The sequence below is a fragment of the Herpailurus yagouaroundi genome, unplaced genomic scaffold (genome assembly GCF_014898765.1).
Source record: "Herpailurus yagouaroundi ecotype Mexico unplaced genomic scaffold, PumYag 142, whole genome shotgun sequence".
In the NCBI taxonomy this organism is placed as follows: Eukaryota; Metazoa; Chordata; class Mammalia; order Carnivora; family Felidae; genus Herpailurus; species Herpailurus yagouaroundi.
In genome coordinates, this window is record NW_024412397.1 from 18,375,867 (window position 1) to 18,391,289 (window position 15,423).

The following is a 15,423-nucleotide window of genomic DNA, read 5'->3' on the forward strand; positions in this document are numbered from 1 at the left end:
CCCCCCACCCCCGCCACCCCCTCCAAAATAAATAAATAAACTTAAAAAGATATATCGTATATTTGGCCTGTATCTTTAAGTAAAAAGTACTTGGAAGAAAGTGAATGAGCTCTGACTGGATTCAACTAGGCAGTTCATTTGATCAGAATTTGAGGAAGAGGTTGGACCCAGTTAGTCTAAATTTTAATTGTGTAAATGAATGGAGAATTTTGAATCCTGAGAGAGAGCTGTGGGATTAGGTGGGGATAAATGCGTCAAGGTCATGGTGACATCGGGCCAAGAATCTGAGCGTGGCGAGCAGCAAACCTCATGCACACGGACGTTCTTCCCTTGACCGTGTAGTTGTTACTGCCACCTGGTGTCACAGCCCCATCCTGAGGCCCCACCGTGTGTCCAGCCACAGACACCCAGTTCTGAGTTCCTGTTCCTGTGGGACTGTCCTCTCACGGCTCTTTCCTGACGTGGCTCTTTAAGTTGATTCTTCCCCCTCAACCCCCTTTATCTTTGCTACTTGTGCAACAGGCCCGCTTGAGGTTTTGGAGACGGACGGGAGGCTACTCGGCAATTCAAGCGACTTCGGTGTTAACTCTCCCTCTTGTGTCTGGCAGCCGCTTGCAGCCACCCAGCTTTTACCTTTTTGCTCAGCGTCTCCCTCCCCGCTCCGCACCTGCTTGCCTCTAGCATTTACTAAAACTTTCTTCTTTAGTGTACAGGGCAGTACGACCCTGTCAGAAGCAACCTTCCTTCCCACGCACTGGAATCACTTGGGGACCTTAAAAATGCTGATGTCTGGGTCTTATCCCAGACTAATTGAATCCAAAGTTCAGGGATGGGTCCTGGATGTCTTTCAGAAGCTACCCAGGTGGGGCTTTTGAACAGCCAGGTTGACCATCACTGAGTAGCTCCCTGCTACTTTTTTTTTTTTTTTAAGGATATTTATTTTGAGAGAGAGAATCCCAAGCAGGCTCTGCACTGCTAGTGTAGAGCCTGACATGGGTCGCGAACCCACGAACCGTGAAATCGTGACCTGAGCCAAGATTAAGAGTCAGATGCTCAACCAACTGAGCCCCACCCCCACGGGTGCCCCAGCTCCCTACTGCTTCTAAACGCAACCTTAAGCCACTCTTACTATCACTGTAGGTGATAGTAATTTAATTATTCCTATCATTTAATTATCTCCCATTAGTCACTGTAGTTGAAAGGGGAAAATTTGCGTAAGGCTGAGGCTGTTCAATGCCGGCCAATGGCTACAAAAGCACTACATGTGTTTCCATTTAGCGTTCAAGGCATATTGACAAGTTCTCGAAGTTAGGACAGCTGCTACCGGTGCTGCAAGTAGGGCTTTGTGTCAGGCCACGCACTGTCCTGTGCTTCTGTCCTCACGGTAACCTTCGGGTAATTTGTATTAACCCTAAGACAATGGCTGAGAAAGGTTAAGGCTCTTGCCCAAAGCTGCGTGGTTAGTAAGTGGCAGAATAAAGTTTTAAACTCCCAAATTTGAAGTGTTTTAAAACTTAGAATCAGCACATTTCATTCAACCCTTCTAGAAAAAACAAAAGGTATGTACGTCATGATGTCCAAATACTATAGTCGTATTGGTAATCACTGGTCAATTAAATGGTTTGGTTTCTTACTCTGGAAAGTTTCTTTCTACCTCATGAAACGTTACTAATGTGATTAGTGAAGAACATCAGGTAGTCATAGTTCCATCTTCCCACAGAAGCTTCTGGAGCCTCTGTCTGCTTTAGTCTCAATTATCCACCCTCTGTTCACGGAACACAGTTATCCAGAGTTGTCTTTCACAGTTCCCTTTGCCTTTCCGTGTTGGACATCCTATTTCTGTATCGGACATCTTATTTCCAGTATTTTATGTTTCCCTCCTGGGTTACTTCCTCATTTTGGTGGCACACATTCTCCAGTAGTTTATTGAGGAAGGCTGTGGGGAGAGTAAATTCGTTGAGACCTTGCATATCTGGACACGCTCTTGATCTATCTTTGCACTTGAACCATAGTCTCCATATTAAAATGTGGGCCAACAAGCATGTTTCCTTCAGAATTTTGAAGTCCTGACTTCCCATGTTGCTACTGAGAATTCCCAAGCATTCTCACACCTGGTCCTTTCCATATGACCTGTCTTTTCTGGAAAACTTGCCCCCAGTGTTCCAAAATTTCATATTTCTTGGGACTTTGCATTCATTCCCACTGGATGGTTGACCAGCCCCTTTTACATCCAGAAAATCGTGCCCTGGAGCTGTGAAGAAGTTTCTTAAGTTGCTTCATTGAAAGTCTCCCTTCTGGGGGCGCCTGGGTGGCGCAGTCGGTTAAACGTCCGACTTCAGCCAGGTCACGATCTCACGGTCCGTGAGTTCGAGCCCCGCATCAGGCTCTGGGCTGATGGCTCGGAGCCTGGAGCCTGTTTCCAATTCTGTGTCTCCCTCTCTCTCTGCCCCTCCCCCGTTCATGCTCTGTCTCTCTCTGTCCCAAAAATAAATAAAAAACGTTGAAAAAAAAATTAAAAAAAAAAAGAAAGTCTCCCTTCTGTTTTGTTTTTGTTTCGCTTTCTAAAACTATTATTCAGATATAAGGCTTTTAAAGTGTTCTTTTTTTTTAAAGTTTTTATTTTGAGAGAGAGAGCAAGTGAGCAAACGTGTGAGCGGGAGAGGGGCAGAGAGTAAGAGCAAGCGAGATGGGGCACCTGGGTGGCTCAATCAGTTAAGTGACTTTGGCTCAGGTCATGATCTCATGGTTTGTGGGTTCAAGCCCCGCGTCAGGCTCTATGCTGACAGCTCAGAGCCTGGAGCCTGCTTCCGATTCTGTGTCTCCCTCTCTCTCTGCCCCTCCCCTGCTCATGCTCTGCCTCTCTCACTCTCAAAAATGAATAAATGTTGAAAAAAAAAGAAAGAGTGAGAATCCCAAGTAGGCTCCAAGCTGTCAGCGTGGAGCCTGATGTGGGGCTCAAACCCATGCACTGCAAGATCATGACGTGAGCTGAATTCGAGAGTTTGATGCTCAACCCACTGTGCCACCCAGGCGCCCCTAAATGTTCTTTTATCTTTTTTTTGTGGGGGAGGGGGTTTGGTATTTTCTAGAAGTTCCTCAACTTTTTCCCAGTCCTTCTATTGAGTTTTTCATCTCTTAGCAGAGTAAAGGATAAAAAAATTTTTTTAATTCTTATTCTGACCTCAGAAAGTCCCATCTCTAAGGTCTCTATTCCAAATTTTCTAACTTTTTTTTAACGTTTATTTATTTTTGAGACAGAGAGAGACAGAGCATGAATGGGGGAGGGTCAGAGAGAGAGGGAGACACAGAATCTGAAACAGGCTCCAGGCTCTGAGCTGTCAGCACAGAGCCCGACGCGGGGCTCGAGCTCACCGATCGCGAGATCATGACCTGAGCCGAAGTTGGCTGCTTAACCGACTGAGCCACCCAGGCGCCCCTCTATTCCAAATTTTCTAACTGCATCTTCCCTGTTTCCTCCATATTGTTTTCTTCTACTTGGCTGGGTGTCTTTTTCCAGTTAGAGGCTCTCCTCAGTTGTCGGGCAGTGCTTCGTGGTTACCTGCCGAGAATTCCAAACAGGGCTGGAAAGGCTTCCAGTGTGTGGGTAGATGCGCACCTGCTCTGCAGTGCACCTGCTATCTTCAGCCCAGAGCCCTGGGCGGCCTCCCAGCAACCTCACCTCCAGCCGTCTGCTGCGGTTGGGGGGATCTGGGAAGTCTGACTTTTTTTTTTTTTTTTAATTTTTTTTTTCAACGTTTATTTATTTTTGGGACAGAGAGAGACAGAGCATGAACGGGGGAGGGGCAGAGAGAGAGGGAGACACAGAATCGGAAACAGGCTCCAGGCTCTGAGCCATCAGCCCAGAGCCCGACGCGGGGCTCGAACTCACGGACCGCGAGATCGTGACCTGGCTGAAGTCGGACGCTTAACCGACTGCGCCACCCAGGCGCCCCAAGTCTGACTTCTTTATCCAACTTTCAATCCGTCTCCTAGCATCCCTCTCTCCACCCCCACCCCCAGAGCCACCTGGTAGCGCCAATCCTGAGCCGCCTAGGGATTCTGTCGTGTGACTCTCGATGGTTCTTAGGATGGCCAGCTTAGGGTTCTTGGGTTGCTAAGTCATTAGCCATTTATCTATCTGCCTTCTGGGTCCCAAAATTCTGTTGCAGTGGTTCCCTTTTCTCCCCACTCCTTCTAGGTTTGTGCTTGAAACCACCAGCACTGTCTCCTGTCTCCTACCTGTTCTCCCCACTCCACGTGTCTCGCACTCTGTAGCCTGCACACCACTCGCTCAACTGTTTTCCTCAGAGCACAGCCCCCAGCAGGCTCCGCTTCTCAGGGACCGTCACGACTATCCCCAGTCCGTAAGCCCCTCAGCTTTTAACTCTTAGTCCTTCCCCCACCCTGTGCAGTGATGACGTGAATGCTTTGCTCTTGGGTACTGTGTGCTTTTCTGCCTCCGTGGCGTCCCCTCACGTTGAAGACATTCCAGTTCCTCTCTTCTTGTAAGTTCTGAGACCACTTGGATGAAAAAGCATTCCTTCCTCCTCTCAGCCTGAAGTCATCACTGACTTTTATCCGGGAAACCTCTGGTCACCTCTAGCTCCCCCGCGGTAAACAGATCGATTTACTAAATAAACATAATAATTCCCTCCGCCCCCCAAATCTCAGCTGAGTGTGAAAGGCATATCTCTAGGCATTAGAAGCAGAGGGCAGGGAGGTCTGAGGGTCTCAAAGCCAGGGCTTTTAGGTTCGGGTTGAGGGTTAGGGGGAGAACTGAGCCCAGATAAAGACACAGGGAAGGTGCTTTTTAAATATATTTTTATTAAATATGTTTGTATTAAATATATATTATTAATATATTATATATCATATAATATTGTATATTAATATTTACTGTTTTATTGAATATATATTATTAATATATTTTTATTAAAATATAACTTACAGAAAAGGTCACGTATCATAAATGTGCAACTCCATGAGTTTCCTCAAAGTGAATGCATTGTGTACCCAGCTCCAAGAATGCCCAGAAAGAAAGGTGGAAAAAGGGCAGGATCCCTTCTTGCATGAAGCAGGGCCTCGGGGCTGGTTCTTTTGTGAGAAGTGATCTAGAAAATTGGCCTTGGGACCCAGAGAAGGACAAGGAAGGCTGCCATCTGCTCAGGGCTCTGCATAGGGAATGACAGCTTCCTGGAAAGAGTCAACGCCCCTGGTTTTTACACAACTGCCAGGAGCAGGAAAACCAAGCTGAGAAATGAACACCCACCCTGTCTAAGACTGGCGGGATCCCTGGATCCTGGCAGAGTCAAACCAGAAAGTCTTTTAGGGATCCTTCTACCACCCAGGGAGCAGAGAACTCTCTGGGAAAAAACACTCTGACCCATATGAACTTAAAAAAAACCCACAACCCAGAGAAGAAAATGAACGAATTTGGTCACACGGCAAGTGTCTTAATACTGGCTAAGGAGCTCCCATCTATTTCCCACACTGCAAAGTGAGCCTTCTGAAACACTGTGGATCACTGTGCTAAAGGGAGATGGCTCGGGGGACCACAGTGTTTCGTCACCTACAAAGTCCTGCATCAATAGGCCCAAGTTTCTTGCCGCTTACCCCACACGCTCTGCTCAAGACACATGGGTCCCCTTGCTGTTCCTCAAAAGCCTTGCTATGGGTTCCCTACCCCGCTCGCACTCTGTCTCTCTCAAAAAAAATAAACATTAAAAAAAAATTTTTTTTAAATGGGGGTGCCTGGGTGGCTCAGTCAGTTGAGCGTCTGACTTCAGCTCAGGTCATGATCTCACAGCTTGTGGGTTTGAGCCCCACGTTGGGCTCTGTGCTGACAGCTCAGGACCTGGAGCCTGCTTCAGATTCTGTGTCTCCCTCTCTCTCTCTCTCTCTGCCCCTCCTCCGCTCACACTCTGTCTCTCTGTCTCTCTCTGTCTCTCTCAAAAAATAAACATTAAAAAAAAATTTTTAAAAAAAAGCCTTGCTATGGGTTGTGTCCCCTACAAAGATATGTAGAAACCCTCACCTCTGCTACTTGCAAATGTGACCTTATTTGGAAATAGGATCTTTGCAGATGTAATTAATTTAAGATGAGGTCAATAGGCTAGGTCCCTAGGGTAGGCCAGTATTCAACAAAACCCCGATATGACTGGTGTCCTTATGGTTACGAAAGGACAGCCACAGAGAAAGTCCAGTGACGATGGAGGCAGAGACGGAGTGATGCAGCTACGGACCAAGTACGGCTGGGGATTGCTGGCCACCCCGGCAGCTGGGAAAAACAGGGAAGGATTCTCCTCTACAGATTTAAGAGGGAGCACGGTCCTGTTGGCACCTTGCTTATGGACTTCTAAGCCTTCAGGGCTGTGCATTTCTGTTGTCTTCAGCCACCTGGTTTGTGGTATTTTTGTCCCAGCAGCCCCAGGAAACTAACGTAAGCTTCAAATGTGTTCCCGCCTCGCTGGTCCCTCTGCTTGCAAAGCCCTTCGGCAGAGAGCCCCCTCGCTCTCCATGGGTCCCCGCTCAAATGCCACCTTTGCAGAGAGGCTATGTCCAGCTGCACCACTGAAACTAGCGCTTCCTGCCTCTCTCCACTCCTTTGCCTTTTTCACTTTTCTTCATGGTCCCTAGTCACGCCCGACATTATATTGTGTATCTTTCACTTATTGTCTTCCTTGCCGTCAAGAATGTAAGTTCCAGGGCAGGGGCTTGGGGGACTCAGTCGGTTAAGCGTCTGACTCTTGATTTCGTCATGATCTCACGGTTCGTGGGTTGGAGTCCTGCATTAGGTTCTGCGCTGACCGTGCGGAGCCTGCTTGGGCTTCTGTCTCTCCCTTTCTCTGGCCCTCCCCCGCTCTCTCAAAAATAAATAAATAAACCTAAAAAGAAAAAAAAGAGCCTAAGATCCATGAAAGTCGAAAACAGTGTGGTTCATTGCTGCAAACCCAGTGCCTACTATGTACCTGACATAGGTAGGCTCTCCATGCTATTTGCTTCATAAATGAATGAGTTCCTTGAGAGTACATTTTGCTGTTTACTTTTTTATCCTTCCCGTTGCCTGATACATGCTTTGCTTATCGTGGACTCTCAGTAAATATGTATAGATGGACTAATAAATCCCTCATCACTCGTGGCTTAAGGCTCTGTGTGGTTAAGAGAGGAAGTCAAAATGCACACCACATTGGCCTGGATTTGGTGGCCTCTTTGCTGTAAAACAATTGTGGGGACAATCGATCAGATTTCTCTGAGTGATCATTACAGCTCACCATTTGTCTGCCTCATGCAGCCACGGTTTCTCTTGTGCTGCACACCACCCCTTCTTGCCCTGTTGTTTTTCTGATTAAGGAGACAGAATTGAGTAATCTAAATTTGGTGTGTGTAGCTCAGAGGTGCCAATCATGACAAATAATGAATTAGGTGATCCCCCTGCCCTTCCCTGAAGCATTGAGCTGAAACCAACAAGTTCATTTTATTTAGGACCAAAGGCTGAACTCAGAGGGCTGTCTGTGACAGGAGAGTGCTTTTTTTCACTAATTAAGTCACCCAGTTTCAGACAACCTTTCTCCTGTGCGGTGGGGGTGCAGCTTATCGAGTTGACCCTGAGACTGTGCCTTTGGCCTTCTGTTTGCTAAGACAAGTGGTATATACCTTTGTTACAAATACGTAAGCCAGAAAAAAATGCATTTATATGTACATATGCACACACATGCACACACACATACAAATCTCTTATTGTTTTATAAATTTGCTTAGCTGTTTAAGGGGTTTTCTGGTTTCCTTAGTAAACCCACATTTAGAATTTCTGGGTGAAGAGCTGTGTTTTCTAATCAGTTTTGGAAACGACCAGTACAAAATGCATTTTATCTGCTTTCATTTCATAAAAACATAAAAATGCACTTGTTGGGAAGCTATTATATTTGATATTTGTGAGAAATAAGCCAGAGATTAGAAATAACAGTTTTTATGATACTCTCTGTTCCAGAAAAATAATGAAGTTCTGTTTCCACCTATAACCTATGAGTCTTAATATGCATCGGGGGGTTTTGTACATGAGGGATTTTGAATTTTTTTTTCAAGTGAGTAAAAATGAAAATATATGAATAAAATTTATGCGACTACTAATTCATTTTTAAAAATGTTATTATGTTGATATATTTCATAAAGCATGTGTTGCTGGTTCCTGGGCAGATACCCGTCCTAGCTGTTGATTATGTGAGATTTGGCACCTTTGTGCATTGTCACTAATCATCAGCATTTCTCTAGGAGGGGCCAGAATCCCCTTGTTATCTCCACCTAGCAGAAGGGGCACAGCCCTGGGGAGGCAGGGGTGACTTATCCAGAGCCTTCCAGACTAGCTAAGAGCCTATCCAGCTCAAACATCTAAAACCCTTAGTTAGCCTTTCCCAGTTCTCAGGACTTGTCTACACTTCATCCAGCACAGCATTTCAAAATGTAGAGGCTTTCTGTGCAGCTTACTTAAAAGAAATGTGTTTAAGCTTTAGGTAGAGAAGTACATTATGAAGATCACCTCCAAAGGGCAAATTAAATGCATATAATTTTCATTATGAACGTAGAGAGTTAGCAGAATATGTAGGAGAGTAGCACTTGGGGCAAGTTTTACTGTCCATTTCTCAGGGGGCATCTGCTTGGATCTGAATATCATGTAGGTAATATGAAAGGCACTTAATTTGATGTTTTATATTTGGCTTATAACCATAAGGAGGACCAACTTTAATAGTAAACTAACCAGGAACAAATTTTAGCTACAGAAAAGTGGTTTTCAACTCAGACTCCATCGTCCCAAAATATTCCACATAGCTTGCCCCCCCTACTTCCTTCAGGCCTTTGTCCAGATGTCAGTGAGAATTTCTCTGACCTATCTATTTCAGATTGCAGTAGAGTCTCCCCTTCTCCACCTCCCTTATATTACTTCCTTCTTTTTTTTTTTAATTTTTTTTTAACGTTTATTTATTTTTGAGACAGAGAGAGACAGACCATGAACGGGGGAGGGTCAGAGAGAGGGAGACACAGAATCGGAAACAGGCTCCAGGCTCTGAGCTGTCAGCACAGAGCCCGATGCGGGGCTCGAACTCACGGACCGCGAGATCATGACCTGAGCCGAAGTCGGCCGCTTAACCGACTGAGCCACCCAGGCGCCCCATTACTTCCTTCTTTCTAACGCTCATCATCACCCCCAACAATACATATCCTGATTATTTTGTCTCTCCCTCAACCCTTGTCTTCTCTGTTCACTGCTGTTTTTCCAATGCACACAGTAGGTGGTCAATACTTGTTCAACGAATGAATAACGCCTGAGACCTTTCTGTTCCAAGGTTGGTCTTGTGCTTCAAGGCGCACAGAACAATGGGTACGGTTGGCAGGTGGAGGTGTGGGAATGCAGGAATGGCTAGAATTGAGAGCAGTGCCTGTTGCGTGTGCGGGATTGGGACCAGACAGCTACCTTGCGACGGTGCGCAGATATACGGGCAAACTTCGCCATGCCATCCCTCCCAGAAACCCATTTGCTGGACTGGCCTTCACTTTTCCTAACGTTCTCACGTTAGCACTATAATGTTTGCTTTCTGGTCCCGCCTGTCAAACTGTGCTGTATAGAGATGCCACAGGGAAATTAAAGATGTCATTCACGAATGTCTCATATAAAACAATTCCTTTTCCTATTCTGAAAACCAAGCTTATAACAAAGCAGGGTCGGCACAGTTGTACTGTAATGAGGCAAGCAAACTGGAGAAGTGAGGCAAAAGCATTCTCATATCTAAGTCATAGCATTGAAAAAGTCTGGAAAGCCCTTTGCCGAGTTGTGGCGGCGGTTTCCGCCTTGGCCAGAGTGGCAGATGCAACCAGGGCTTTCATTCAGGGTGACCGGGGGCGGGAGAGGGGCTGCTGGGCTGGAACTGACGGCTGGTGGGGCGGGGCCGCTAGCACAGCCTCGGGCCCCTTTTACCCCTTCCACCCCTCCTCCCCCCCGCCGAAGGCCCCACGCCCGGGCCAGCTGTCTCGAGGGGCGTGTCTTCCCCTGGCCCCGCCCCCGAGCCCCGGCTAGGCCCGGCCAGGCAGCGAATGAACGGGTGCGCCGCGAGGGCGCAGGGGGCCGCAACTTAAGATAAGGCGGCCTGTGGTGGCAGTGCCAGCAGCTCGGAGCTCTCCGGGCCGATACCCGATCGCGCCGCCGTGGGAGGAACCCGAGTCCCGGGCCGAAGCTGCCCCGGGAAAGCTCTCAGGCGGCATCAACATGGCTGCGGCCCTGCGAGCTGCGGGCGCCCTGCTCCGCGATCGGCGTAAGTGAGGCTGTCGCGGCCGCCACCGCTGCCGGGGTCCCTGCGACGGCGTGGGCAGCGCAGCTCGCGCCGGGGCCCTCCGGCTTGAGGGGGTTCCGGGAGCGGCGCAGGAAGCTCCGCGCTATGGGGCGAGGGGCGACCTGGAGAAGGGACCGGAAAGGGGCCCTCCCTGGGAGGGGCTGAAGGGGGGGCGGTACACGGGTCGTCTGGGGTCCCTGGGACGCGGCCAGGAGAGGTCCCGGAGCACCATGAGTCAGCGGGGTTACCGTGAGCAGTGCCGGGATTTATCCGCACCTTAGTTCTTATCTGTAAAAGCATAATAATGAGCGTCACGGGTTGTGAGCATTATGGGAGGGAGGGTGTGTTACGGACCTACCACTGAGGACGGTAACTAAGGCATCATCATCGTCATCACCACGGACATGGGTCATGGGGTTCCCTCCCTGGTGATGGAGGTCGCAGAGTGCCCACTGCTCCTCTGTCTTAGCCCCTGGCGTCACCCGGTGCTCACTTGCCCTTAGGCAGGCAGCACCCACTGCGAGGGAGTCTGGGCTAGTATTTCCTAGAGATTTTTGGAGAACGAGCAAGACCTAGTGACAACCCAACATGTTTCTCATGCAAATTTTGAATGTAGGGTGCTTCTAGGATGAGCTGAGCAGTTTGCGCGAGAAACACCTGGTTGGCACACTAACTCTGCAGCATTTTTAACTGTGACCCCTTGAGTAAGACACTCACCTGGCTTGAGTTTTGGTAAAGGTGAAAGGAGAAAGATAATATACTTCACGGGCTTGGCATGAAGATTAGCTGGATGCCAGTAACGCTTGGAGCACAGTGCCTGTCATGCAGTAGATACATTGAGACCCTTCAATGTTCAGTTATTATGTAAAAGGCTGGGGCACACTAAGATGCTTAGTTAACGCATTTGAATGATGACCGGACACAGACCTGCTTTATTTTTCTAAGAAGTTCCCAAATTCTTCAGTCTGGCGCCTACTAGGAGGGAATAGAGAGAATCCACTTTGAATCTCCATATCTTATTACAGGTGCCTTTGTGAGGAAGATAAGTAAGGACCCAGTTTGTGGTGAGGGCCAAGGCACAAAGGGTACGTGGAGCAAAAGGCATCTTTTTTTTTTTTTTTAAGAAGAGGAAGCACAGTACCAGTAATGTGCCTGAAAGATGTATTGAATTAGCCTTTTCTTTTGTCAGCCATTTCTGTGGCAGAGTCTTACAGGTTTTAGATTTGAGGTCATAGAACAATCTAAGAAGCTTTAAATGATTTGTTCCAGATTATAAGTAACTAAGAGGAAGGATTCAGAACCATAGCAAATGTGGATTTGAAGTCCAATTGAATTATGAACTCTGATTTTTAAGATGTAGTTATAATACTTTAATCATCTTGTTGATATGAAGGAATTAACATCTGAGTGAGAAAAAATTGAGTAGTATTTCTGAAAACGAATTCTGAAAGTAAAAGTACAAAGTTTTACACTAAGTTTTTAGCATATTACAGAATCAATAAACTCCTTGATGTGGACCACATACTGTATATACTATATATATTTTTGAATTAGAAAGTTGGTAGACTAATGAATTATTGTTTTTTCTTTTTGCCTTTTCTTTCCAAATTTTCAACACTGAGCATATATGTTTGTTTGTTTGTTTGTTTCTTTCTTTCTTTCTTTCTTTCTAACATTTATTTATTTTTGAGAGACAGAGAATGAGCAGAGGAGGGGCAGAGAGAGAGGGAGCCACAAAATCCAAAACAGGCTCCAGGCTCTGAGAGTCAGCACAGACCCCAACGCTGGGCTCGAACCCATAAACCATGAGATCATGACCTGAGCCAAAGTCAGACGCTCAACCAGCTGAGCCACCCAGGCGTCCGATGTCTTTCATAATTAGAAAAAGAATCTAGAATAATGAAGAAGAGTATCAATGTTTTAATTAAGGACATTAGAACATTTTGGTGCCATACCAGAAAATAATTCTTTTTTTAAAGCCTCCCCTCCCCAAATGTTTATTAATAATCGCAATATCGGATGTTATTTATGTTCATTTTAACTTTCTAAACTTTATTTACTTATTTTTGAGAGAGCAGGGGAGAGACAGAGACAGAGAGGGAGAGAGAGAATCCCAAGCAGGCTCAGTGCCGAGCCCGACGTGGGGCTCAAACTCGTGAACTGTGAGATCATGACCTGAGCCAAAATCAGGAGTCGGATGCTTAACTGACTGAGCCACCCAGGTGCCCCAGTTATTTGTTAGTTTTTTAAATGTTACCTATTTTTATAAGTACCTTTTGAAATAAATCTCATCTCCTATGTGATAGGAAGTGGCTCTGGGGTGCCTGGGTGGCTCAGTCGGTTAAGCATCTGACTTTGGCTCAGGTCATGATCTCATAGTTTGTGAGTTCAAGCCTCACATCAGGCTCTGCAGTGCACAGCCTGCTTAGGATTCTCTGTCTCCCTCTCTCTCTGCCCCGTCCCCCCACCCTCCTTTCTCTCTCTCTCTTTCTCTCTCTCAAAATAAATAAATAAACTTAAAAAAAAATGGCTTCATTATATATTAAAGTACTTGTGTGCCTTGCTTTGTAACCTCCCCTGCCCTGCCCCTAAGCATCCAAAATATTAAATAATTTGGTTTTGGAGAACCAGTTAATACCCATGAACCTCTTAAATCATATATATACTTTTGAATGCTTCACCTTTTGGGTTTGTCCAGGAGTTACGAAGTCTTGCTTTCTTTATATTCTCTTCCGCATTTTCCTAGTTTTATAGCTTTTATGGTTTGTAGGCCTTTAAAAGGTAGAGCAGCAGTTAATGTCATAGGTAGGGGTAGAAGGGGTCCCTGGGTGGCTTAGTCGGTTAAGCGTCTGACTTCAGCTCAGGTCATGATCTCACAGTCCATGAGTTCGAGCCCCTCATCAGGCTCTGTGCTGACAGCTCAGAGCCTGGAGCCTGCTTCAGATTCTGTGTGTGTCTCTCTCTGCCCCTCCCCCACTCGTGCTCCGTCTTTATCAAAAATGAGTAAACATTTACAAAATTAGAAAAAAATAAATAGGGTTAGAATACCTGGTCTCAGTTCATAAGTGGGCAGGTCCCTGCTGTTGAGTATTCTTACTTCTTAACCGTATGCAGTGTGCCAGGCACTGTTCTTGGGTCTGGACATAGATGTAAAGATTTTTTTTTCCTGATGTTCACAACAGCCCTGCAGGGTTGGCCTGATCACCATCATACAGATGAGAAAAGCGAGGCTTGGAGTAGTTCTTTGAGTTGCCCAACTACTCCCACACACAGCCTGTTTGGTCCTATCTGGGATTTCTGCTAGATGTCTCTGGCTCTGGAACATATGCTGTATGCTATACAATGCTGTCTGTGCCCTTGGATTTCTCGTAAGCTGTGAACTGAGTGTCTTCAGGAGTCTCAGCTCGTCCTTTGTCTGAACAATTACTTAAAACTCCTTTAGCTACATGTCTTTTGGTCGTTTGGTCAGAGACTACTCTTAGTTTCTTTGGAACCTTCAGATCATTAGGGGAGAGGAGTGTTACAGAGAAGTCCTTGAGAGGGGGGTGTATTAACCCTACGTCCTGAGCACAAAGGATCCATTATTAGCAGCATTGCCTTCTGAGAATTTGTTTGGCCACAGAGAAGAGGATTTTGTTAAGTGTAGGGCATGACAACTTGAAAAACTACCCTCCCAAATTGTGCTAGGAAATACTAATGTACTAGTTGATGACTCTGGTCTCACCCGGATTCCCTTCTGCCACTCCCTTTTTAAGATTCACAGGAGGAAGGCTTATCACCAGCAGTCAAATCATGTAATGCCTAAATTCTGTTCTAGTACCCCATGGAATCCAATATCTCATTCATACCAGGAATCGCAGACATTGTGGCCTGATTGAGAACCCGGTTACATCTCATGCAGTTCAGAATTGAACTTGTCTAAAATAAGGAGCTGCGAGTTGGCTTGAGACTTCATTTGAGCAGAATTGAACTTCTATATGTCAATCTTTGCACTTCCACTTTGAGTTAATAAGGACTATTCAGCACAAGCTCACGTAATTGGCTCTGTTGGGAATGTGCACAATATGGAGAATTGGAAATCTGGAGATACCATTCTCCTATATTTTATAGGCAGGGTAGGTGAAAAAACATCAGAGCAGGTATAGTCCCTGTGCCCTAGACACTTCCAAATGAAACTAATGCCAGCACTAACCGTACGTGGCAGGTGCTGTGCAGAGTGCATCGCTGGTCTTATCTGCTGTAATCGTCACAAGGATCCTGATAGCAGGGTGTTGTCATTTTACCGGGGAAACTGAGGCTTGAAAATATATAGCCTGGCCCCAGTCACGTTGCTGGTAAGTGTCAGAGCTGCATGAGGTCAGAACTGCTGGTCCACAGCCCGAGTTCCTCACCGGGACTCCTCTGACTTGGAAGGAGGAGGAGGGCAGAGGGAGACTGATCTCAAGCTGGTTTCATATCGGCTGGTTTGAGAATGGGTCATGTGTACGGTGTGGGGCACAGCGTACCCCCATTGCTACCTTGAGTGTCTGTTGTATAGCTTCAGTTTAATTTCACTGTATGCCGTTCAAGGATGAATATTCTTCATGGTACAACTAAGTATGGCCCATGGACTTCTCAGTCCAGGTGGGTTCTCCAGGCCCACAGCTGACTCCGGCGGGGCGCAGGACAAGAGTGCACATGGAGACCCATGTATCATGTGTGGGATCGCCTGCTAACAAGCTGTGAAGTATGTTCTGTTCTCCAATACTGGCAAATAGACCTTCGTAATGATCTGGAAGGGTGAACTGTTGAAGTCTTCAGAGTTCCTACAGAAGTGTCGTGGCCTTGGGAGTGTTGCCTCTGCTCTGTAGGCTTCCCTGCTTCTCTTTCCACTGCCAGCTGTGCCCTGAGTTGTGAAGAGCCTTGTGCATTCACCCATGTCGACACTCCAGTCTAGGTTCAGGCTAGGCTCCTGCAAATAGCTTCCCTTAGGTCAAGAATTGCTCGCACTGATGGCACAATCAGCTTTCAGGAGAATAGAGCTAGGAAAGAGGCCTGTACAGTCCCCGGAGTGGGTGTGGGCCTTTGGGGACAGGGAATTCTGGGTACGGGGAGCCTGGTCAGG

The 15,423-nt window shown here is 46.7% G+C and overlaps 1 protein-coding gene across 2 annotated transcripts in view; it reads left to right on the forward strand.

Moving 5' to 3' along the window:
* Positions 1-10,049: 10,049 nt before the first annotated feature.
* FECH (ferrochelatase) overlaps positions 10,050-15,423 on the forward strand; it is a 37,381-nt gene continuing 32,007 nt past the window's right edge. For both annotated transcript variants that reach the window (XM_040478714.1, XM_040478716.1), the window contains exon 1: positions 10,050-10,301. In XM_040478714.1, the coding sequence (XP_040334648.1) occupies positions 10,256-10,301 (46 nt within the window). In that variant the 5' untranslated portion in view covers positions 10,050-10,255. The remainder of the gene's footprint in view (positions 10,302-15,423) is intronic.